General features: G+C 42.8%; 2 protein-coding genes across 8 annotated transcripts; one reads left to right on the forward strand and one right to left on the reverse strand.

Moving 5' to 3' along the window:
* Positions 1–1,205: 1,205 nt before the first annotated feature.
* On the forward strand, positions 1,206–5,525 carry LOC102700277 (glucuronokinase 1-like). The gene is made up of 7 exons (XM_006662767.3): positions 1,206–1,345; positions 1,504–1,736; positions 3,827–3,976; positions 4,228–4,416; positions 4,573–4,689; positions 4,792–4,952; positions 5,060–5,525. Exons 2-7 carry the CDS (start codon positions 1,515–1,517, stop codon positions 5,298–5,300), a joined length of 1,080 nt encoding a protein of 359 aa, XP_006662830.2. The 5' UTR covers positions 1,206–1,345; positions 1,504–1,514; the 3' UTR covers positions 5,301–5,525.
* A 3,169-nt stretch (positions 5,526–8,694) lies between these two features.
* LOC102716635 (zinc finger MYM-type protein 1-like) lies at positions 8,695–15,970 on the reverse strand. 7 transcript variants are annotated; one of them, XM_015842026.2, is made up of 4 exons: positions 15,519–15,970; positions 13,716–15,266; positions 12,635–13,635; positions 8,695–9,031 (listed from the first exon to the last, which is right to left on the reverse strand). In XM_015842026.2, exons 2-3 carry the CDS (start codon positions 14,494–14,496, stop codon positions 12,638–12,640), a joined length of 1,779 nt encoding a protein of 592 aa, XP_015697512.1. In that variant the 5' UTR covers positions 14,497–15,266; positions 15,519–15,970; the 3' UTR covers positions 8,695–9,031; positions 12,635–12,637. The 7 variants fall into 7 exon arrangements, with proteins under 7 accessions (XP_015697512.1, XP_015697513.1, XP_040384937.1 ...); XM_015842027.2 differs by lacking the exon at positions 8,695–9,031 and adding an exon at positions 10,460–10,478; XM_040529003.1 differs by lacking the exon at positions 8,695–9,031 and having other exon boundaries at positions 12,531–13,635; positions 13,716–15,092; positions 15,159–15,266.
* Positions 15,971–25,957: the final 9,987 nt, after the last annotated feature.

Here is a 25,957-nt window from a genome sequence, read left to right on the forward strand (position 1 = left end):
TAATTAGAGTCAGCACATGTACAAAACATATTTTTTGGTTGTCTCCTCGCATTTTACATGTCAAGAGTCGATGTTTTGCTGACTGCATGCAAAGTAATCTATTTTCTCTCTCCTATCGTCACTCTTCCACGTCAGCAAGCATGCACAATGATATGCTCAATAGCCGCTTGTCCCGAAGATTTAGCAGTTCAATCATGTGCTATTTAACCCTTAGAGTGCAACAGATGTTCGAAAAATAAAGCTTATCTCCATTTGGGCTAGAGTGGTCTTTAGCATTCATTTTATTATTCATCTTGAAAATAGATAATATGAGAAAAAAAAGTTCCATCAGGTCATCTATCCCATCATCTAAAAGTAGAACATTATCCATATTGAAAAGAGAAACTCTAAACATTAACGTTTTCTCTCCTCCATCCATATTTCAGTATCCAAACACAAGAAAAGAGAGCAATATTAACATGAGAGGAAGTCATTACAAAATATTAATAAAATATATATGAGTGATGCAATATGAATGATGTGATGGAGAGATTTATGGTATGAATAGATAATCTATTTTGAATGGTAATAATATGGATGATAAAATTTGGATGAGCAGTTAAGAATGCTCTAATGTCATATGTGGCAAAAAATGTCATATGTGGCAAAAACATATAGAAAAGGATCCAAAGAACTTTGATTCAGAGCCAACACTATTTATTTATTTATTTATGTACTACTTACTTCGTGTTTTTTATATTCCCTCTGTCAAAAAAATAAATTCTCTGGTTTCCGTATCCAACATTTGACCATCTGTCTTATTTGAAAAATTTTTAGGAAATTAGAAAAAATTAGTCACACGTAAAGTACTATTCATGATTTATCATCTAATAAAAACAAAAATATCAATCGCAAAAAAAATTTGAATAAGATGAAGAGACAAAAATTGAAGGTAAAAAGTAAAAAATTGGTTTATTTTGGGACGGATAGAGTATGTCATAGACTTTTATGTTTATATCCTACCATTCTTCTTTAAAAATATATATAATTATTAATTATTTTGCTACAATTTTATTTATTATTATAAAACTGTAAGCATGACCGATAATTTTGTATAATTTTTTAAATAAAATGAAGGATCAAGTAAATATATTTTTCTAGTATATCGAAAAATCTAGAAAGACCAAAGTGCCCACCTTTCCCATTGAAACGTACACAGGTCAATCTCCTCACCCTATCACATTCTTTTCTCCGTCGTCTCTCTCCCGTACGGCCGGCGAGCGCCCCCCTCCGCCGCCCTCCCTTGCTGCGGCCGGCTGCGCTGATCTCGGGCGAGCAGGGGCGCTCTCCTCCTTCATCCTCACCGGTGAGCATCCATCCATCCACATCCTCTTTTCGTCATCATCTCTCTATCCATCCACGCACTTTTTTTTCTCCTCTGGAATCTGCGCCATGAACCCTAGATAGGTTCTCGAGACTAATAACAGATTTTTTTTTTGTTCCGGAAAAATTTTGGTGGTTCAGCTGAACCCGCCATGTCCCACAATGGATCCGCCGCTGTGTGGGAGCACCGTGCGTACGCGCGTGTGGGGCTCTTGGGCAACCCCAGCGACATGTACGGAGGCAAGGCGCTCTCCTTCACCATCTCCAACTTCTGGAGTACTGTCCACCTTGCTCCATCCACCGATGGCGGCCCCATCGTGATCCAGCCGCACCCGCAGCACGACTTCGTCAACTTTGCGTCCCTCCCGCAGCTCGTAAGATTCTTCCCTGTCTTATTCTGTCTCTGCTCTCTCTTTATCTTGAGGGATTTTAATTGGTGATATGGAACTAAAATAAATGTACCATATAAGAGCAAAACAATAAGAGTACGGATTACCTTATAAAGGACAATCTGTGAACTTTGCTTCTTGCAACCATTCAATACAAATAGTACTGTGCATATAAATACAAAATATAATATGTTGGCGGCCGTGCAGTGGCACGGCGCAGTGTTGCGATGCAGATGATGGGGACAGGTAGTTTAGGGTTAGTGTGGATTGGAGCTAGACTAGTAGCTAGCAGTACATTAGTAGTTGGGCCAAGCGTTAAATGGGCTTTTGAATGATTGATTACTAGCCCACGTATCGAAAAAGTATCGCAGAAGTATTGGCAATTATTTTTATTTATTTTCAGCGAATTATTCACTGATACTCCGTCGTCCGTCGATGCGCGTATCGCTGTATCAGATACGCATCCAATACCGGAACAGCAAGATTGTGCCGTATCGGTGCATCGAAGTTACTTATCTTCCTCTTATTATAGATTGCAGTGGCTTGGTTTTATTAGCTTCTTACTTTGGGGACGACACAGCTCATAGGGGCCAATGTTGTCTGATCGGCCGATCGGACCTGATCGCCATGGCGCCGATCAGGTCGATCAAGACTATTAATCGTCGATCAGTCCGATTAGTCGAGGCTGATCGGTACAGTATTACAGTTTATTTACCGGAACATAATAATTCTATATACTATTTAGTGTGCACCATAATATGTAACAATAGAGATATTATTTGAGGTTAGATGGTACTTACCTTTGAGAGAAAGAAACCCTACAAATAATGGGCCAGCGCAACTAAAATTCTAAGTGACAAAAGATTTTTCAGGCTGTCCCAAAACATCCTGATCGGCCTGATTGTTTGTATCATCTGATCGGCCGATTGATCGTCCCTGATCGCCGATTAATCGGACGATCAGAAACCTGATTGGCCTGATCGTTTAGAATGCCCTGATCGAGGTCAGGGGACTGATCAGCCCGATTAATCGCGATTAATCGGACGATCAGATAACATTGATAGTGGCATTATCATTCACCACTCCGCTCATAAAAACCTGAATTGAAAGCATAGAGCCTGTATCATCTCCCAAATTAGAGCTGAACAATTGAACATATAGCCCAAGCAAAACCTGTATCTAAATGGCAATTCCTTGCGAATGTTCAGGAATGCCAAATCTGGCTTATTTTATACTTAAGCCTTCAGACCCAGTGTAAACTATAGGGAAATAGAATAGATGTCCAGCTTTGTATTTTTAGTGTAGTATATATAATGAAACTGGCCCAGAGGTGCAAGCGCCAACCCCATCTACGCAAAGGCATATGGGTACACAGCCCTGTCATACAGCCTCACAAGAAGCCCAAATTTATGCAATTACCCTTGCTCCTCAGAGAACTATAAGCTATTTTATTATCTTCTGTTAAGTTCTTCCTCCAAGGGCAGGGGCCAAGGTGATCATGTTGCTATAATTCTATTGTGAAATAACTTTATCAAAGTAAACCAAAAGGAATTTTTGTACTCAAATCCCTCTTCAGTGCTGCATGTATATAAACAGAGCAGGAGCAGGGTGAAATATTGTGTATCTAATTTTATATTTGATTTGTAACTATGGAAACACCCAACGCTAGCCTGCCAAAGAGAACAAAAATAGAAGTTCACTTACAGTTCTGAAAAACAATGTCTTTCCACATAATTTATACACAATTGGATGCAATTATATAAATACCCTTTCTCTTGCATGATGCAGATCTATCTACCTAGACATAATTTTATGGCCATATTAATAATGTTTTTTATATTGATTGATTGGTCGATTTGGTATTTGGTACTACAGTGTCAAACAGCCATGGGATGAAAACATGTGTATTTGTCGAGACGGATGTAATTTTGTCTGTTTTCAGAAAAGTGTGGTGTACATGGAAAAAACACTTGAAACAACACCAAGCTGTCTACAGCATAGACTATAAGTTAGTTTTTCTTCCTGTCATCGCATAACTTCCTTGGAGCATTATTAATTGTGTCCCTTACATCTAGGTGACTCGCTTACAAAAGGAAGGATATTTTGGAGGGGTTCGGTTGCTCATGGCCATCTGTAAAGTTTTCTATAACCACTGTATCCAACATGGAATCACACTGAAGGAACAAAATTTCACCTTATCATATGATACTAATATTCCCCGTCAGGTGAGGTGATCAGCATCCCAATACCAACCCTTTGTGTCTCTCTAGTTCAATCATCCATTGCAATACTGCTTACACATTCTAGGCTGATTAGAGGTTCTTATTTCTCATTGCCCTTAAAAACCTGGTGTGATTTAACGTTTTTAGTAGTATTTTTTTCTGTCCAATGTACGTACATATATCCTAGCTTTGACATTTCCTTCAGATGTTGATAAGCTGGAATTTAATATTATCGTGGCTCTTTTGTTTTGTAGGCTGGGCTTTCTGGTTCAAGCGCTATTATTTGTGCCGCTCTAAACTGCCTTCTTGATTTTTACAATGTCAGACATCTAATAAATGTCGAAATCAGACCTAATATTATTCTTGATGCCGAGAAAGAGCTTGGAATTGTTGCTGGTCTTCAGGATCGGGTGGCACAGGTTTATGGTGGGCTAGTCTATATGGTATGTATGCCATACAATTCATGCTAGCTAGCAGTATGCTGGAAATGTTGGTTGGTACAACAGATCCACCTAGAGCTTTGCCATTGTTGGCTAATCTCTCTTTTTTGTGGAGAGTGTGGTTAATCTTTTACCTAAGGTGTATTATTATTCCCCAAGGATTTTGGTAAGGAGCATATGGACACATTGGGTCATGGCGTGTACACACCTTTGGATGTCAATATTCTCCCCCCTCTGTATCTGATCTATGGAGATAATCCAAGTGACTCTGGCAAGGTTACTAAAATTACAGATTCTTTTTCTTTTTTGCTTGGACATGTTAACAGAATGCCAGAAACAAGACTAAAACAACTCATGTCCGTCTCTCTTGTTAGCTAGGTCCACAGCACCGTTAGGCAAAGATGGCTTGATGGAGAGGAGTTTATAATATCGTCCATGGAAGAAATAGCGCAGCTGGCCCTTGATGGCCGCAAGGCTTTGTTGGACAAGAATTATAGGGAGCTTGCCACGCTTATGAACAGGAACTTTGACCTACGGCGGTAAGATTTATTTACAGTTAATCATGCTGAAGAAAACAAATGTAGTAGTAGTAGTAGTGTGTGTTCTGACTCGTGCATGTGTGTGGGGGGTGATTTTGTCCAAATAGGCAAATGTTTGGAGACGATGTGATTGGGATGGTGAACATAAAGATGGTGGAGGTGGCGAGGAGTGTGGGCGCAGCAGCCAAGTTCACCGGCAGCGGGGGCGCCGTGGTGGCCCTATGCCCGGACGGCGACGAGCAGGTGCTGCTTCTGGAGAAGGCGTGCCAGGACGCCGGCTTTCTTATGCAGCGTATCCAAGTTGCCCCGTCACCACTGACGCTCACAGAGGATGATCCTCCTTTCTAGTCTGATCTTGTTTATTTCTCAGCTGTTTTGTTACCAACATTCATTCATACATACTGTCTGCTTTGAATCCTCGTTTTCCCTTTTCGAATCCTTATGACAATACGTCAACATCTTCGTTGTCAATTGTGTGATTGATTCTGTTTTATTTACCACTCCTGGAGGAGACGGCAATTAAGAGCAAGCTGGTTCAGTCTCATACACTAGGACATAATATTACTATAACAAATGATATGTTGACTACTGATTAATTTTGGAAACCAATTCAATTCTCAATTTAGGGTCCCGTCTTTTGCCCTAAAACACATATGGTACTGCTAAAATTTAAACTCTAAAACTTAATTTTGGATTTGTTCTTTTTTTTTATCGTAGGTTTTTTAGACGTTAAGTCTCTAAGAACATAAATATAATAATTTTAGCCATATTTCTTTTTGTTTTATCAGTAATTGGCCAACTGATGGGTCCACACGTAGGCTAGGCAAAACAAAATACAAGTCCAACACTGAACCGGTAACGTCAGTAGTTATTAGTCTTGTTCTACTTTGCATCAGACGGCTGAACCGGTAACTGAACTGGGAAAACTCCTAGCTTAGCTTGTTGACTGAAGAAAACAAGAACGAACAATTTAATTACTAGAGTCCTACAGCCTATTCACTATTCAGCATGCTTTTCAATCCTGATGTGAAGCAGCAAGATGGAAATGTACAGTTTTGTTTTGTTGTAACCAGTTTTCGTTACGTGCAGCTTCCGTTCTAACTTGGATGGAATTGTTGTAGAGGCGCACAAAAAGGGGTCGAATTCATTCTTTAGTATGAGGCTGACCAATTTCATGGATGGGCTGAACTCGTGTATGAAAAGTTGGTGGGCTAATTTCTTGTATGGGCTGAATTCGTCTCATGTAAATTAGTGTACGGACCAAAGGTGGACCAGTTCATTTTGTGGGCTAAATAGGAGTACAGAAAATGGGCTGGCCAATTCTCAATATGGGCCGAATTTGTCTACTGAAAGTAGGTGGGCCAATTTTTTCTATGGGCTAAATTTGTGTACTGAAAATAGGTAGGCCAATTTTCTTTATGGGCTGAATTCGTTCCAAACGAAGATTCTGGACCGAATTTAGGTGCGATCTGAATTACTTTACTGGAATGAGTTGAGCCGAATGTACTTATCTTCTAAATTCCTTTACCGAAAGCAACTGGGCCCAATCCATCTAGGGCGGGTATACTTAACTGAATTTACGTGGGCCTAATTAGCATATGGCGTAAGATACTTTACTGAATTGGCTGGACCGAATGTAGGCCGAATCTATTTTTTGGCTGAATTCTTCATGGAAGCACATAGGCCAGATTTATGGATGGGCTGAATTCTGCTATGGAATGAGCTGGGTCGGAGGTGGACCGATTATATTGATGGGCTGAATTCGTCGCGGAACATAGGTGGGCCAAATTTGATCCAGAGATTGCTGGGCCTTAGGTCACTATTTTCAAGGGCCGAGTTTCTTATGGGCTTTTTAATTGTGTCATAAGTGGACCGAAAATATCCATTGATCTATAGTGGGCCTATTTAATTCATGGGCCTAATTCATTCACGGAAATGAAGTCAGCCTATTTTCTTTTATGGGCTAAATTCAAAACGGAAATGACTTGAATGAATTATACAATGGTATGAATTCATTGTGTGTGTAACCGATGGGCTAAAATGAACTGATGGCCAAATAGGTGGGCCAATTTTAGTGATGAGATGAACTCGTGCACGGAAAGTACGTCGGACAATCATATATATGGCTGAGAATCCTTCGGATAACGAATTTCTTCATGTCAAAGAGAGAGGCCATTTTTTACGTTACGAAATAGATTATGTGCCGAAATAAGAATAGGCCATTTTCTTATATGAGAGCCTTGTACGTTTGAGAAGAGATGAGCCAATTTATTTTATTGCCCATATTCCTTCGCATGTATGACGTGGAACAATTTTATTATTGCGCTAAATTTTATTAAAGGATAATAATTTGTCGATTGTATTCATGGATCGAATTTTTTGTCGTGAAAATGAGGTAGGCAGTTTTGTTTATGGGCTGTCATATGGGCCTGATTCTTCAACGGAAATAAGCCGGGTAACTCATTTATGTGATGAATTCGATTTGGGTAACAACAACATGGGCTACTTTTATTAATGGGTCGAATTCATTCTTTAGTATGAGGCTGGCGAATTTCATGGATGGGCTAAACTCGTGTATGGAAAGTAGGTGGGCCAATTTTTTGTATGGGCCAAATTCGTCTCCTGTAAATCAGTGTACGGAACAAAGGTGGCCAGTTCATTTTGGGGGCTAAATTTGAGTACAGAAAATGGGCTGGCCAATTTCCTGTATGCGCTGAATTTCTCCACTAAAATTAGGTGGGCCAATTTCCTGAATGGGCCGAATTTGTGTAGTGAAAGTACATGAGCCAATTTTATGTATGGGCCAAATTTATGTACTGAAAATAGGCGGGCCAATTCCTTGTATGAGATGAATTTGTGTACTGAAATTAGGTGGGCCAATTTTCTTTATGGGCTTAATTTGTGTACTAAAAATAGGTTGTCCTATTCCTTTACGGGCCGAATTTATGCACTGAAAATTGATGGGCCAATTTATTGTATGGGCCGAATTTGTGCACCGAATATTTCCTGTATGGGCTGAACTTGTGCACTGAAAATAGCTGGGCCAATTTCCTGTATGGGTCGAATTTGTGCACTGAAAATAGATAGGCTTAATTCCTTTATGGGCTAAATTTATGTACTGAAAAGAGGTGGGCCAATTTCGTGTAGGACAGAAGGAAGCGACTCTGAGACGTAGCTGTTCTACCACAGGCCCGTCATGATGCACCTATAGCTATATAATCAGATGCTATATAATCTGATTAAACAAGCTCTGTCAATTTCAATGCTCAATGCGACTATAATAGCTATTAATCAGATCATTATATTTTTTTTCTGTCAAACAAACTCGTACATCATCATAGCTGCTTCTTCAAAGATATTAATCAATATAGAACGATCTCAACGTTTCTCGAAATTAATTAGTTATGCTATCTAGCTTGCTCTTTATCATCAAATGACTTGTTTCAGATTTTGGCCCGGCTATATTGAAATCGAAGAATTATACCGGGAGGGGTAGCACAAATATTCAATGCATTGGGCATCTGTGCAGTACTACAGAATTGATCTTGTCCACCGTTCAGCACTCCTCCGGCCACATTTTTCACTTAATAATTATGCTTATAATAAGCCAAAATTTAAATTTTCAATCGTAATTTTATAGTTTTCATCGTAGTTTATTTTTTATCACGTCCTTTAGAATATTAAAAACATACATATAAAAGTTTTATTTATAAATTATTTATTTACAAATATATCGTTTGACTTTTTTCGTACCGATCAATTGAAAAACAATTAAGCTGCCACAAGCCTACAGCGACAGTAGCTAGTTAACCGAAGAAGAGAGAGGCGAAGTTGCAACAAAAATCACCACCCAGTGTAATCGTAATTTTAATAGAACAACTGAACCCGATGAATCTTATCGCCATGGCTAAGCCTTGCCTAGCTAGCTCCATGTCGGCCTCAGCCTCACCCTGGGGACAGACAACATGACCACCTCTGGGTGCCGTATTTGCCTCGATCTCTGTGCTGATGGCACCCCGCCATTCCCGTAGTTTGTTCAGCGACGACTCGACCGATCGATCTATCTCCTCCACAATCATCTGCGAGAAGTGGGTAGCGACGTAAGAGAGAAGAGTGGTCTGCAAATTGCGCTTGGCACACATTGGGATGTCCTCTCGCTACAGCAGATGGTGTCAATCTCCACGCGTCGCCGCCGCCGCGGCCGGAGAGAACGAGAGACGAGAGTGGTGGCTGCGCGCGACGGCGACAGCGCCGCCATGCTCTCGTGGTCGCCCTCGCGTCGAGGCGGCTTTTCCGAACCTAGATGCCTTAGGTCACTATTTCTGATGGCCGAGTTTCCTTTTGGGCTTTTTAGCTGTGTCATAAGTGGACCGAAAATATCTAACGGCCCAATTTGTTCATCCGTCCGAAATGGGCCTATTTCAGTCACGGGCCAAATTATTTCACGGAAAGGAATAAGTCCACTTTGACTCCCTCAAAAATGGCCGAATCTAATATATGACCCTAAGCTATAAAACTGGATATTTCAACCCCCGGACTGTTAAAACCGGTGCAATTTGACTCCCTTGGCGGTTTTGGAGGGTGGTTTCGCTGACGTGGCGCTTATTGGCAAGTGGGGCCCACATTTCATCCTCTCTCTTCCTTCTTCTTCCTCCCTTATCTCTTTCTCCCCCTTCGGTGGAGCAATGGTGGGGCGCTGCGGGCAGGCATTGGCGGCGGCAACGACCGCAGGCACTGGGCGACATCAGCTGCGGATGCGACCACGGGGAGGCGGCAGTGGTGGTCCAGGGCGCGGGGCCGCGGCGACTGTCGCGGGCACGAGTGGGCCGGAGTGGTGGCGGTCGACGACAATTGAAGCGGTCTCGCTCCTGGCCAGCGTGCACACAGCAACGCACAACCAGGAGCTTGTGGGCAGCGCACCAGCAAGACACGCGCGCCGCCGCGCCGCCCCCCTCCGCCGCCCAGCAGCAGCCAGCTGCACCACATGATCTCGGAGCGTCGCCGACGAGAGTGGATCAACGACAGCTTCCAAACACTCAGGGCATTTGCTCCCACCCGGATCCAAGGTACAAGAAATCAAGATCAAGCATCGCTTACTCATCTCTAATTACACTATTTTCTCAATGCGATCTGCAACTTCGATCAACCAATCGATCATCCGTGGACAAGGCGGCGGTTCTCGCCAACACGACCGAGTACATGGACAAGCTGATATCACAGGTGTCCGAGCTCGAGGAGAAGAACCGACAACTAGAGGCGCAGCTCGCCATGCATGCCATTGCCGGCAAGCCCCAACAGACCGCAGCCTTCGGTGGTGGCAGCGGCGAGGAGTCGTCGGAGAGGGTACGTGTCGACGTGGCCATCGCTGGCTCGTCGGCGTCCCATCGGTCCGGGGAGGTGAGCATCAGGGTGGCGGTGCGCGCCGAGTGCGACGTGTCGGAGCTCGTCTTCGCTGTGCTCTCGCGGCTGAGTGGGATGGGCCGCTTCGGCGTGGTGTCCGTTGACGCGAGGCAAAGGAACAGCTCGCTTGCACAAGCACAAGCCAATCTTACGCTGCGTGTCACAACCATCACATCCGTACAATTTTTGCACTTGAAATGGTTCACTTTTAAATCCAAGGGGGGAGAAAGCGAGAAAGGGAGAAGGGAGAAAAAAGAAATAGAGATTATGACATGTGGATCTCACTTGTCAGTGGGTCCCGCAACATATTTTTGTGTGTGAATGACAGATGGGTCCCAATGATATTTTGTTAATTCTAGGTCAAGACTAGGTCAACACCGCCACGTCAGCAAAACCACCTTTCAAAACTGTCAAGGGAGTCAAATTGCACTGGTTTTAATAGTTCGAGGGTTAAATATCCGGTTTTACGGCTTAAGGTTGAAATATCTGGTTTTACACCTTTCAAAACTGTCAAGGGAGTCAAAGTGGACTTATTCCAACCGAAAATATCTATCGGCCCAATTATTCATCGTCGGAAATGGGCCTATTTAAGTCATGGACCTAATTCTTTCACGGAAATGAAGTCGGCCTATTTATCTTATGGGCTAAATTCGAGAACAAAAAACTGGAAGGCCAATTTCCTTGATGGGCCAAATTTGCTCAAAAAAGTGTGTGGGCCAATTTTCTGTATGGGCTGAATTTGTGAACTGAAAGTAGGTGGGCCTAATTTCAGTATGGACTGAATTTGTGCAATGAGATGGGCCAATTGGGCTGAATTCGTTTACGGAACAATTTGTGTGTGGGCTGCATTCGTATGCTGTTGATTATGTACGGAAAAATGTGGGTGGGCTGAATTTTCTTACGGTGAACAGGTGGGCTGACTTCTCTTATGGGCCAAATATGTGTACTAAAAAAAGGTGGACCAATTTCACGGAGTATAGGTTGGCCTATTTCTTTTATGGGCCTAATTTGTGCAATGGAAATAGATGGGACGAATTTGTTGGCTGAAAATAGGTGGGCCAAATTCTTGTATGGGTCAACTTCATGTACTAAAAATAGGTGGGCCACTTTCACATTTAGGCTGAATTCGTGTACTGCAAGTTGGTGGGTCTAAACGTATGTACTCAAAATAGGTAAGCCAATTTCTTTTATGGGCTGAATTCGATTTGTTCGCTGATTGGACATAATTTTGGATGGCCTGAATTTTTTCAACCGTATGGCAAATATATTTATATGCTAAATTCGTTTGCCTTATTGATTTATATGCTACCTCTATAAAATGATTTATAAGCTAATTCCGTCGGCTTAATTGATAGTAACTGGGCCCAATTTAGGCGCGATCTCAATTACTTTACTGGAATGAGTTGGGCCGAATTTACTAGTTGTCCAATTCCTTTACCGAAAGTAACTGGGTCCAATCCATCTAGGGGCAGGAATACTTAACTGAATTTATAAGGGCCTAATTGATATATGGGCTAAGATCCTTCACTGATATTAGCTGGACCGAATGTATTGATGGGCTTAATTCTTTGACGGGAAATAGGTAGGTCGAATCTGTTTTTTGGCTGAATTCTTCCATGGAAGCACATGGGCCAGATTTATGGATGGGCGGAATTTGTGTACTAAAAATAGATGGGCCGTTTGCTTGTATGGGCCAAATTTGCGCTCTGAAAGTAGGTAGATCAATTCTTGTACGGGTGGGCTGAAATCATGTACCAAAAATAGGTGGGCTGAAATCATGTACCAAAAATAGGTGGGCTGAATTCTTGTATCGACCAAATTTGTGTACCGAAAAGGAATAAGTTCACTTTGGGTCCCTTAAGTTGTCATGAAGTATGAAAATCATCCCTCAACCACAATACCAGAAATGTTGGCCCTCGAAGTTACGAACACCGTTCAAATCAGGTCTCTCGACAGTATTGGAGAGTGGTTTTGATGACGTGGCATCCCAATCAGCAAAAAAAATATTAAAAAATCCCCCACTCCCCCCTCCCAGTGGCGGGCGTAGGATTTGAAATTTGGGTATTCGAAATGTAACGGTGTAAAAAAAATTTTATATCCAAAATCACACTAATTATCTTATATAACATTAAACACTAAGTGATTGTACAATATATAACACAATATACCAAATTGAGCCTAAAGTCATATTTCATTGAATAACAAAAGCATAACATTGTTCAACTTATAGAAAGTGAAAACATGTGAAATATGTAAAGGATAACAAACGATAAAATGCTTACCATTTAGAGAACAACTTTGCGACGCTCCATATTTTGAAAATATGTTATGATGTCCTTATCCTTTACTTGCAAGAAAAATTCCCTTTCAATGAATGGAACCAAACAATCATTCAAATATTCTTGGCCCATCTTGCTTCTCAACATGTTCTTGATATAATTCATGGAAGAAAAGATCCTCTCAACACCAGCAGTTGCAACAGGGAGAACAAGAACTAATTTGAGAAGTTTATAAATGAGATCATATCGAACAATCTTCTGTATTGTAACAAGCATCTTAGATAAGTCTGCTAGACTTTTCAAATTTGTGAAGCTTTCATTTGTACTTACATCACTGAAATAGCGGTTCAGTTGAAATGGGAGTTGGTTCATTTCTTCAGAAGTAAAATCATGAGGATAGAATCCAGCAAGCTTAACTAAACTCTCAATATTGAAAGCAGAGAAACAATTGGTTGGACTAAAAGATGCCATACACCTCAATAGCTCTGTGTTTACCTCATCGAACCTGTTGTTAAGCTCTTGAAGTTGCCTATCAATAACACCTAAAAACATATCAGCATGAAATCGATGGTAATTAAATGCATCCTTGTAGAACTTCCTTGCTCTTTGGATAGGCTTATACTTAGCATCCAGATCAATAACCTTAACATTATGCTTCACACAAAAAGAAGTGACTTTCTGAAGAAATTCTTTCCATCCATAATCTTCTCTCAAAATATCTAATTCTACCTTTGTAAACTCCAGAAGATCCATTGCATTCACCACATCTTGCTCCCTCCTTTGCAAAGCATTGCAAAGGTCATTTGTATGTCCAAAAATTTCATTCATCGAGTGCAAAAGGAAAACAAACTCAAATGATTCAAACACTTCTAGCATAGTTTGAGCTCCTATAGCCTCAGCCCCTTTACTCTCTTTCCCAACTCTAAAAAGCACTTTCTTGATAAAAGGATAAAGAGACATAACATGTATTACAATTCTATAATGAGATCCCCAATATGTATCACCTAGGAAGATATGTTAAAGTAAGTAAAAGTGGTACATTATAAAGAATAAAAGAATTGAATAGAGGTAGACAATTTCTCACCTGGCCTTGCTAGGCCCATCTCTTGATTCAAACCTTGTCCAGTTTCAATATCACCCAATTTCAATGCCTCAATCATATACTCAGCTTGAGCTATTCGAAGCATACGAATCTTTTTACAAGACATCCCAAGAACATTCAACAAATAAGCAAGTTGCCCAAAAAACCAGGCACAATCAGTGTTTTCCTTAGCAACTGCTACAAGAGTTAGTTGAAGCTGATGAGCAAAGCAATGAACATAATAAGCAGAAGAGGACTCTTCCATAATTAGTTGCTTTAAACCATTGACATGACCCTTCATGTTGCTAGCACCATCATATCCTTGTCCACGTACCTTGGCTAAATGCAATTGGTATTTAATAAGCAAAGACTTGATTGCCTCTTTAAGAGTCAATGATGTGGTGTCTTCAACATGGACAAAACCAAGAAACCGCTCAATGGGCTCTCCTATTTTATTGACAAAACATAAACAAAGAGCCAATTGTTGTTGTTGATAGGCATCACTGGACTCATCAGCAAGAATTGCAAAACACTCATCACCAAGTTCTTCTATGATGAATTTAGTTGTTTCATGAGCACATGATGCAATGAGTTGTTTCTGAATTTTGTGGTCTATCATCTGACAATTGGCAGGTGCATTTTCTAGAACCACCTTATTAACTTCTCCAAAGTTCCCAGCCAACCATTGCAAAAGCTCCCTAAAATTCCCCCTATTCTCTGAATTTTTTGACTCATCATGACCACGAAAAGCCAACCCCTGTCGCACAGAAGGAATCTTTTGCATTTAAGTGACCATGTCAAGCGAGCTTCATATTGGGCCTTGTATTGTGCAGTATTTGATGCAAATGACTCACAGATGGATGATTTAGGTTTCATAAACAAATTGTATTTCTCTTCAGCTTCACAATGAGCACTATTAATAGCACCAACATGCTTATAGAATCTAACTTTCATGTTCCAATTTCTAAACCCTCCATTAACAAAACTATCTCCACCATGATCACAATCTTTGAATAAATAGCACACAAAGCAATATGCAGCATCTTTATGCACACTATATTCAAGCCATTTGAACTCATCAAACCATTTTAGTAGAAAGTGACGCATACCTCCACAATTCTGTTGCGGAAAATCTGTCGCCTTCATCTTTGGTTGACATGGCCCCAATGCAATATATGCCCTTCTAACAGAATCTTGATCATTAATGTCATATCTTGAGATTGGGGGTCCTCATTGCAGGATCACGCTCTATGCCATATATGCCACCATGATTATCTTCATCACTAGATTCAGATTCACCATTTGACATAGAAATGTCACCAATATCTGGATCTTGTGGCAATGTGCTTGTCTCACCACCTCTCACATTCTCATTATTACCTTGATAAACCACCAATTGCATCTGACTGTGATCAAAAGAAGGGTTGCTATTGAGATTGTCCTCACCTTGAGTTTCACCTCGATTTTCATTTTGAGTTGTCTTCTTTGAATCACGTCTTTCCAAAAATGCCTTCAGATCAACAGCAGGCCCCCTCCTCCTTTTCATTTCGAGACCTAAAGTGAAAATAAAATGACCCATCAATCTTCAATAGATTATGATTCAATTGTTGTAACATTCTAAGTTCTAACTGAAGAAATTGGCAATGCACTGTGCACAAAATAAAAATTAATAGTTCATGCCATCATACTTCAATAACAAAATGAAATCAATCAACTATTCAGCTTGGAATCATACTTCAATAACAAAAATGAAATCAACCAATTTGGAGCTTCTGCTTGCTAATAGTGGAGGATAGAGTACTGGACCTGGACGCAGGACGGGGATGGCTGGCTGCAGGTTGCAGCTCGCCTCGCCGGCTCGCCGCGACGCCGGCGTTGCCGCCTTGGCCGCTGAGGCGCTGACGGCCGGTCGCCCGTCGGCCGTCGCGGCGTCGCCCCCTCCCGGCTCCCGCTGCCGCTAGCCCGCTCGCAGCTCGCTGCGGCCGTGCCCGTGCGGCGCTACCTCGGCCGGCGGCCGCGGGCGCTCACCGGCTCGCAGCCCAGCTCGCGGCTCCCCGCTCGCCCGCTCGGCGGCCTCGCCGCCTTGCCTCGTCCGCTCCCGGCTCCGGGCGGTGGCTGCCTAGCTGGACGGCTCCCGTCTCGCCGGCTCGCCCTCGCCTACCCGGCTGCCCGCGACCAGCGACCCCGCCCTGCCTAGCCGCCTCGGCCTCGCCTGCTGCCGCAGCGCCGCCGTCTTCTTGGAACCAGCAACCGCCGCCGCCTTGCCTCCAGCCTCCAGCCGAACAAGACCACGGGAGGGGAGGAGTCAGGAGCACTGCAGCAGCCAACCAACTAGGGTTAGCAATTTTTGGGCCAAATGGGCCGTGGGCTCTAGGGGAGAGGGGTCAAAAATAAGAAAATAGCCCAAGAAGGCTATTTTTGGCCTGTTTGGACTGAATTGGGTTTTCTTTTTATTTTTTTGAATATAGATGTACATATGCAGTATATATATGAATTTTTTTGCTAAAAATATTGGGTATGCATCTGAATACCCATGAATTATGGTGGGCCCGCCCCTGCCCCCTCCCCATCCAGGCCGGTGGCTGGAGCGCAGGCGACGGCGGCAGCAGGCGAGGGCGCGGGCGGCGGCGGCAAGCGCGGGCGTGGGCGCAGGGTGGCTCGGCCACGGGCGCAACGGCGAGCTCGGGCGTGGGCGTGGGGCGGTGACGGCAGTGGGCGTGAACGTGGGGCGGCTCAGGCGCGGGATGGCAACGGCGGGCGCAGGCTTGGGATGACAACGCCACCGTAGGTCTTGGGCGGGACAGTGACGTCGTACCGCTGCTGCAGCTCTCCGACCTCGCGCGCCCGGACCTTGAGCTGCCGGATCCGGGTGGCCACGCGGCGGCGGACCACCATCGCCCATGGCAGGACAGCGGCCGAGGAAGCCCTTGCAGCGGCGGGGGCCACCTGAGCGCGTCTGCGCGTACCTCTCGACGCAGTTGTTGGAGTCGTAGGCGAGCTCCATGACCTGCTTGATCCAAGCTCCGACCTGGTGGTCCCTGGCACACTCCTTGGTGCCGGCGAGGTGGCATAGCAGGCCGTTGATGCTCTCCATCTCGTCCCTGATGAACTGCACATCGCCGCGGACGCCGGCCAGGAGCTCCACCTCCTTGCCGATGACGCCCAGAAGCTAATGCACGGTGCTCAACGCGAGGTCCGCCATAGGCAGCAGAGCCTAGCTAGTTCACAAAATCTGCTTCTCAATATATATAGGTGTTCGTTGGAATCACTATGCAATGCAAGAAGAAAAGTGAGTTGACACCGCGGTGATGACGTCCCCGCCTGAGGGAGACGGTCGACGGGGAGGCCGATGTAGGTGGCACCGGCCTCGAGCCAGTCCTTGATGGCAAGCACCGGCACCGGGCTGCCGAGCCAGAGCCTGTGGCGCAGCCCACGACGAGGCGCCCCGCGTGCTCCACCATCACCTCCCCGGCCATCCTCCCCGCCTCCGCCGCCCGCCTCTCCCCTACCCGCAGCACTAGCCGCGCCCCTCTCCGCCTCCTCTGCAGCCGCCACAGCCCCGGCCGGACGCACAGCCACCCCAGCAAGCCACTCGACATGGCAACCAAAATGAGTCGCCGACGCCGCCCCAAGCCTGCGCCCACCGCCGCCGTTGCCCTGCGCCTGAGCCTCCCGAAGTTCGCGCCCACTGTCGTCGCCGCCTCGCGCCCACTCCCGCGCTTGCCGCCGCCGCCTGCGGTCTAGCCACCAGCCTCGATGGAGTGGGGAGAGAGGGGGATTTTTTTTTCTTATTAGGGTGACATCTGGGTCTCATATTTTATTGAGTATTTTTTTAAAAACTTGGCAACTGATAGGTAGATCCCATGATTTTTTAATGTATTTTTTGCTGATTGAGATGTCACATCAGCAAAACCACCCTCAAATATTGCCAAGGGACCTGATTTGAATGGTTATCGTAATTTTAAGGGCCAACATTTCTAGTATTGCAGGATGATTTTGATACTTCGCTGACTACTCGAGCAATCTAAAGCGAACTTGTTCCTACTGAAAATATGTGATCCAATTTTCTACATGGGCTGAAATTTTTCACAGAGAATAGGTGGGCCTATTTCCTCTACAGGCTGAATTTGTGTACTCAAAATAGATAGGTCGTTTTCTTGTATGGGCTGAATTTGTGTACTAAAAATAGATGGATGTTTTCTTGTATGGGCCGAATTTGCGACTGAAAGTAGGTAGATCAATTCCTTTATGGGCCGAAATTATGTATTAAAATAGGTGCGCTAAATTCTTGTATGAGCCAAATTTGTGTACTGAAAATTGGTGGGCCAATTCCCTATATGGGCTGAATTTTTTTCACGGAGAGTAGGTTGGCTGTGGGCCTATTTCCTACACGGGTCGAATTTGTGTAAAAATAGATGGGACGTTTTCTTATATGGGCCGAATTTGCGCACTGATAGTAGGTAGATTAATTTCTTTACGGACCGAAATTATGTATTAAAAATAGGTGGGCCCATCATTATGCATCGAATGTCCATAGGTTGAACCGAGCTCTGTGGACTACAATGTGTCGCTGAGAAGGAGTTGGCCCAATTCAATCATGGGCTCGTTTTTGGAGTTATAGGGTGAATTTAGTATGCTGAAAAGAGATGGGCTGAATTCTTTCGTGGAAAGGATGTGTGCCTGTGAAATTTATGGGCTGTATTGGCGGAAATGTGTTGGGCCAAATTTAGGTGCGATCTGAATTGCTTTACTGGAATGAGTTGGGCCGAATTTACTTATCGGCTAAATTCCTTTACCGAAAATCACTGGGCCCAATCCATATAGGGGCAGATATAGAATTTGCATGGGCCCAATTAACATATGGGTTAAGGGCCTTCACTGAAATTAGCTGGACCAAATGTATAGATAGGCTCAATTCTTCCACGTGAAATAGGTAGGCCGAATCTGTTTTCGGCTGAATTCTTCCATGAAAACACATGGGCCGCTTCCATGGGCCAGATCTATGGATGGGCTGAATTCTGCTGTGGAATGATTTGGGTCGAAGGTGGACCGAATATACTTATGGGCTGAGTTATTCGAGGAAAGTAGGCGGGCCAAATTTGATCCAGAGACCACCAAGACATAATGGACATAGCCCAAAGGTAATCTACATTTACATACTCATACTCATTTTTAGAGTGAAGTACACCAGCGGTTTCTGTGTTATCCAGGTCCTTCAACTCTCAAAATGCATTTTTTGGTTTCCGAACTTGTCAAGGGGTGTCATATAGGTTTTTTGGTTCCCGAACTTGTCAAGGGGTGTCATATAGGTCCAAACGGGCTCTGACCACTCTATCCGCTGACGTGGCATAACATGGTGGCGCCTACGTGTTGGTGGGGGCCAAGTGGGTCACACATGTCAGTACCTCTCTCTCATCCTTTTTCTTTTCTCTTTCTTCTCGTAGGTGTCACTGTGACATGCCACGTCAGCGGATAGAGTGGATCAGAGTCTATTTAGACTTATATAACACCTCTGGACAAGTTTGGTGACCTAAAAATGCATTTTGAGAATTCAGGAATATAGATGACACATGCACACAAGTTTAGAGACCGCTGATGCACTTCAATCTAAAATTTTTAGCGTGAGAATGCACGGTTCCATTATGATTATTATTATATTTAGATACAGAACTTTCACCAGCTACATGAATGCTAGTGGGTTGCATGACGTAAATAAGCCAACAAGGACCATCTATACATATTTTTAATATAAACACACTTCTCTTAATTAAACAAGCTCTGTCATTTTCAATGCTCAATGCGACTATACTAGCTATTTGATCAGATCATTATATAATATAATTCTTTTCTCTGTCAAACAAACTCGTACAACATCACATCTGCTTGTTCAAAGATATTAATCAATATAGAGCGCTCTCTACGGTTCTAGCTTGGTCTTTATCATCAAATGACTTGTTTTAGATTTCCGCCCGACTCCTATTTAAGTCGAAGAATTATACCGGGAGGGGTAACACAAACCTGTAAGCATGCTTTAAATCGCCACCCAGGGTAATCAGGTAATCAGCACAACTGAACCTGATGCATCTTATCGCCATTGCATCTTAGCTAGCTCCATGTCCACCGGAGGACTCACTCTGGGCATAAACAACATGACCCTGACCTCTAGGTGCCTCGATCTCCGTGCTGATGGCGCCACGCCATTCCCGTCGTTGTTCAGGAGCTTGGCACAATCAACTGCGAGACGTAGGTAGCGAGAAGAGTGGTCTGCAAATTCAGCTTGGCAAAAATTGGCATGTCCTCTCGGTACAGAAGATGGCGTCAATCTCCACGCGCCGCCGCCGCCGGCGGTCGGCCGGCCGGAGAGAACGAGAGACGAGTGGACCGAACGACCGACGGAGGCAAAACAAAAAAGAGATGACGGTAAGTAATTCGGGAAAGGAAACGGCGAGATGAGCAGGCATAGCGGGCCGCCTTACCACCGTCCACCATGGATGCGTGCGGGGGCGGCGGCGGCGCCGCCGCCATGCTCTCGTGGTCTCGCCCTCACGTCGAGGGAGCAGTTCCGAACCTGGATCTGGCCTTATGCCACTATTTCTGAGGGCTGAGTTTCCTTACGGGCTTTTTAATTGCGTCATAAGTGGACCGAAAATATGTATCGGCCCAATATGTTCATCGGAGTGAATTGAGCGTATTTAAGTAATGGGCCTAACTTTTGCACGGCAATAAAGTCGGCCTATTTATCTTATGGGCTAAATTCGAGTACAGAAAATTGGACGGCCAATTTCATGGATGGGCCGAATTTGCATACAGTTTTCTGCATGGGCTTAATTTGTGTACAGAAAATAGGTGGGCCTAATTACTGTATGGGCTGAATTTGTACAAAGAAAATAGGTGGACCAATTTTATTTATGGGCTAAACTTGTGCACTGAAAGTAGGTGGGCCAATTTCCTGTATGCCTCAAATTTGAGCACTGAAAATAGGGTGAATTTAGTATGCCAAAAAGAGACGGGCTGAATGCGAATTTCAAGGAAAGGACGTGTGCCAATTAGATTTATGGGCTAGTTTAATTAACGGGCCGAATTCTTCATGAAAGAGGTTCCCAGGAGTTTGTGGACTGAATTCGTTCCAAATGAAGATGTGGACCGAATTTAGGTGCGAGCTGAATTACTTTACTGGAATGAGTTAGGCCGAATGTACTAATAGTCTAAATTCCTTTACCGAAATAAACTAACTGAATTTACATGGGCATATTAGCATATGGGCCAGATCTATGAATGGGCTGAATTCTGCTATAGAATGACCTGGGTCGAAGGTGGACCGAATATATTGATGGGCTGAATTTGTCGTGGAACGTAGGTGGGCCAAATTTGATGGAGAAACCACCAAGACATAATGGACTTAGCCCAAAGGTATATGCTCATTTTTAGCGTCAAAATGCACGGTTTGATTATGACAATTATTTTTTTCAAATACCGAACTTTGGCCAGCTAAATGAACGATAGTGGGTTGCATGACTTAAATAAGGCAACAATGACCCTCTATACACATTTCTAATGTAAACACAATTCTCTTAATTAAACAACCTCTGTCATTTTCAATGCTCAATGCGACTATACTGTCCCACTACGAAACAAGCTAGATGATCAGATAGTTATATAATTCTTTTCTCTGTCCCACTACGAAACCAACTATGCAAGCAATAGCAAAACTGGGCCGAACTTCCGTACAGAAAGTACATGGTCCAAATTCCTGCACGGGCCGCATTTCCGTACAGAATGTACATGGGCCAATTTCCTACACGGGCTGAATTTCCGTACAGAAAGTACCTGGGCCAATTTCCCGTATGGGTTGAATTTGCGTGCAGAAAGTACGTGGGCCAATTTCATGTGTGGGCTGATTTTTTGTACAGAAAGTAGGTGGGCCTAATTCTGGTATGGGCTGAATTTGTGCACGGAAAATAGGTGGGCCAATTTTCTGTATGCGTCGAATTTGTGCAATGAAAATAGGTAGGCCTAATTCTCTTATGGGCTGAATTTGTGTACTGAGAATAGATGGGCCAATTTCGTGTATGAGGGAAGGAAGCGGATCTGAGAGTAGGTGGGCCCGTCATTGTGAACGGAATGGCCACAGGCCACAGGTTGAACCGAGCTCTATGGACTACAATCTGTTGCTGGATTCGACTCGGCCCAATTCATTCATGGGCTTGTTTTGGGCCATTTTCAGTAATACGGTAAGTTTAGTATGCTGAAAAGAGACGCGCTGAATTCTTTCATGGAAAGGATGTACGCCAGTTAAATTTATGGGTTGTATTAGCGGAAATGAAATTTATGGGTTGTATTAGCGGAAATGAGGAGGGTCAAACTTATTTATGGGCTAGTTTAAGTAACGGGCTGAATTCTTCATGAAAGAGGATGGGCTCAATTCTTTCATGGGAAATATGTAAGCCGAATCTGTTTTTCGGCTTAATTCTTCCATGGAAGCAGATGGGCCAGATTTATGGATGGGCTAAATTCTGTTACGGAAATGAGATGGGCCAATTGGGCTGAATTTGTTTACGGAACAATTTGCATGTGGGCTGAATTCGTATGTTGTTTATTATGCACGGAAAAAGGTTCGAAAAAGGCTATTTCGCGCGCTCGCGCGGAGCAAGTGCGCGCGAACACCTCCAAAACCCGTTTTTGGTATATAAGATACATGGACCGGCCCATTTCCTGTGTATATGTTTTCTTTTATTTTATATATATAAAGTTTGCATGTATAAAGTTTATGTGTATAAAGTTTACGGGTATAAAATTATATATATACATGTATAAAGTTTATGGGTATAAAATTATATATATATATGTATAAAGTTTGCATGTCTAAAATGTGTATATGTTGCATGTATAAAGATATATACATAAGTTTATATATCTAAAGTTTATGTTTATAAAGTTTATATGTTTAAAATTTATATGTATAAATTTTTGTAGACCTAAAAAAATATGTATGTGTGTGTGTAGGGAGAGAGAGAAAGGGTACTGTATAGAAAAAATCCGATCGCTGGCGCTAGGGGCGAGCGATCGGTCGCGTATTAGACCTGCCCAAAAAGGTTGGCCACGGCTTTATTCGAGTAGAGAAAATGGGCTAGCCAATTTCTTTTTGGGCCTAATTCCTGTATAGGCCGAATTTGTGTAGGTGGGTCACCTTCCCCTATAGCCGAATTTGTGTACTAAGATTAGATGGGCCGTTTTCTTGTATGGGTCGAATTTGCGTACTGATAGTAGGTAGATGAATTCCTTTATAGGCCTAAATTATGTATTAAAAATAGGTGGGTTGAATTCTTGTATGGGCCAAATTTATGTTCTAAAAGTAAGTGGGCCTATTTTCTATATGGGCTGATTTTTCTCACGGCAAATAGGTGGGCCTATTTCTTGTATAGGCCAAATTTGTGTACTGAAAGTAGTTGGGCCAATTTCACATATGGGCTCAATTTTTTCACGGAGAATAGGTGGGCTGAATTCTTTTATGGGATAAATATGTGTACTGAAAGTAGGTGGTCTGAATTCTTATATGGGCCAAATTTGGGTACTGAAAATATGTTGGCCAATTTACTATATGGGCTGAATTTTTTTCACGGAGAATAGGTGGGCTGAATTCTTTTATGGGACAAATATGTGTACTGAAAGTAGGTGGTCTGAATTCTTATATGGGCCAAACTTGTGTGCTGAAAATAGGTGGGCTAATTTCCTATATGGGCTGAATTTTTTCCAAGTACAGAACTTTCACCAGCGACATGAACGATAGTGGGTTGCATGACGTAAATAAGGCAACAATGACCGTCTATACAAATTTCTAATGTAAACAAAATTCTCTTAAAAAACAAACTCTGTCATTTTCAATGCTCAATGTGACTATACTCTACTACAGGGTTTCCAAAACCGTGGTCGTAAGCGTAGGCTCCGCCAGGGCTCGGTCTCGTTAACTAGCAGTAGGCAAGTATGAATTCAGGCCAAATTTAAAAAATTGAGAACAAATTGAAAAAAATATATATGTGGTAGAATATGATTCATAATGAAGTTTGGTGCAAGAAATATATGGGAAAATTAGATTTGAACATGATTTAAAAATGAAAAGGGAAAATTCGGAAAGAGAACGAAAAAAGAATTGTTTAAGTGCAGTAATCTCCATGCTCCTAGTGGTAAACATATGTTTGTTATATCACTTATGGTGTGCAATAATTGAGACTTATCAATTATCATTTATATATTTGTTGCAATGTCCTGAATTTAATAAAAGTCATGCCAAAATTTTCTTTTTTCCCCTAAAAACATGTCCTAGCTATTATAATTATATATAACTAATTTCTCATTTTCTTACAGTTTTACAGTTTTTTCAGATTGTTTCCCAATATTTATCGTCAATTCGTATTATCTATCGTTTTCATATGAAACCGCGTGGATTTGACCATGATGCCGCAGTAGCCGGCCATTTTGAATTCAAAATTTTGAATTTGTGTCGGCTTCCGTGGTTACATTAACCATGCCTCCACCAGCTTGCGGTTCGGAGAGGCTCCGGCGGTTTGTGCAACCCTGCTCTGCTATATGATCGGATGACGAAACCAACTATGCAAGCAATAGCAAAACTGGAGCGCACTTAACGTTTCTCCAGAATAGATCAGTTGTGCTATCTAGTTTGCTCTTTCTCATCAAATGACCGGTTTTAAAGCGAAGAATTATACCGAGAGGGGTAGCATCAACCTGTAAATACGCATATTTTTTTGTTCAGAAATTTCGGTTACATTGATGACTCGCATGCATGCCATTCAACGCATTGGGCATCTGCGCAGTGCTACAGAATTGATCTTGTGCACACATCAAACCTGCAAGGGGCAGTAGCCAGTTAACCCAGGAAGAGCGAGGCGAAGTTACAAGTTACAACAAAAATCACCACCCAGGGTAATCGTAAGTTTACACATCAAACCTGCACAACTGAACCCGACGATGAATCTTATTACCACCATGGCAACCATAGCATAACTCAAGAACTGACGATGATACTTAAGCCTGTGTACGGAAATTTGAATGTTGTTTATTCGAGTACAGAAAATGGGCTGGCCAATTTCTTTTATGGGCCTAATTTCTGTAAGGTCCGAATTTGTGTACTGAAAATAGGTGGGCCACCTTCCTCTACGGGCCAAATTTGTGTACTGAAAATAGATGGGCCTATTTCCTATAGGCTGATTTTTTTCACGGCAAATAGGTGGGCCTATTTCTTGTATGGGCCGAATTTTTGTACTGAACGTAGGTGGGCCAATTTTCTATATGAGCTGAATTTTTCACGGAGAATTGGTGGGCTGAATTCTTTTATGGGCCAAATATGTGTTATGAAAATAGATGGGCTGAATTGTTATATGGGCCAAATTTTTATACTCACAATAAGTGGACCAATTTCCTATATGAGCTGAATTTTTCACGGAGAATAGGTGGGCCTATTATTCTATGGGCCGAAATTGTGTATTGAAAATAAGTGGGCCAATTTCTTATATGGGCTAAACTTTTCACATAGGCCTAATTTTTTTCACTGGAAATAGATGGGCTGAATTTGTTCACTGAAAATAGGTAGACCAAATTTTTCTATGGGCCGAATTAATGGTCTGAAAGTAGGCCGGCCGAATTCCTGTATGGGCCGAAATGATGTACTGATAATCGGTGGGCCGAATTCTTATATGGGCTTAGTTCATGTACGAAAAATAGGTGGGCCAGTTTCATATATGGGCTGAATTCGTGTACTGCAAGTTGTTAGGTGTAATTCTGGTACGGGCTGAATTGTGGATTGGAAGTAGTTGGCCGATTTTTTTGTATAGGCTGAATTTTTGTGGAAATCTCAATTCATCAGGTGGGCCAATTTCTTCTATAGGCTGAATTCGTCTACATGAAATACGCGGCACTAATTCTTGTATGGGCTGAATCGTATGTAAGCCAATTTCTTTTATAGGCTGAATTCGTCTACATGAAATAAGGATTCGTTCAGCAATTTTGGATGGCCTGAATTTTTTCAACGGTATGGCAAATAGATTTATATGCTAAATTCGTTGGCCTCATTGATTTATAGACAGTCTAAAAAAATGATTTATAAGATAAATCCGACGGCTTAATTGATAGCTTTAATGCGTTCACCCAAGATGGGTGCACGAATTGATTTAAAGAAGCTATAACTGCAATTTCAATAAAGTATCACCCGAATCTTTGTATGCAATAGTAGT

Source organism: Oryza brachyantha, chromosome 11, assembly GCF_000231095.2.
Source record: "Oryza brachyantha chromosome 11, ObraRS2, whole genome shotgun sequence".
In the NCBI taxonomy this organism is placed as follows: domain Eukaryota; kingdom Viridiplantae; phylum Streptophyta; class Magnoliopsida; order Poales; family Poaceae; genus Oryza; species Oryza brachyantha.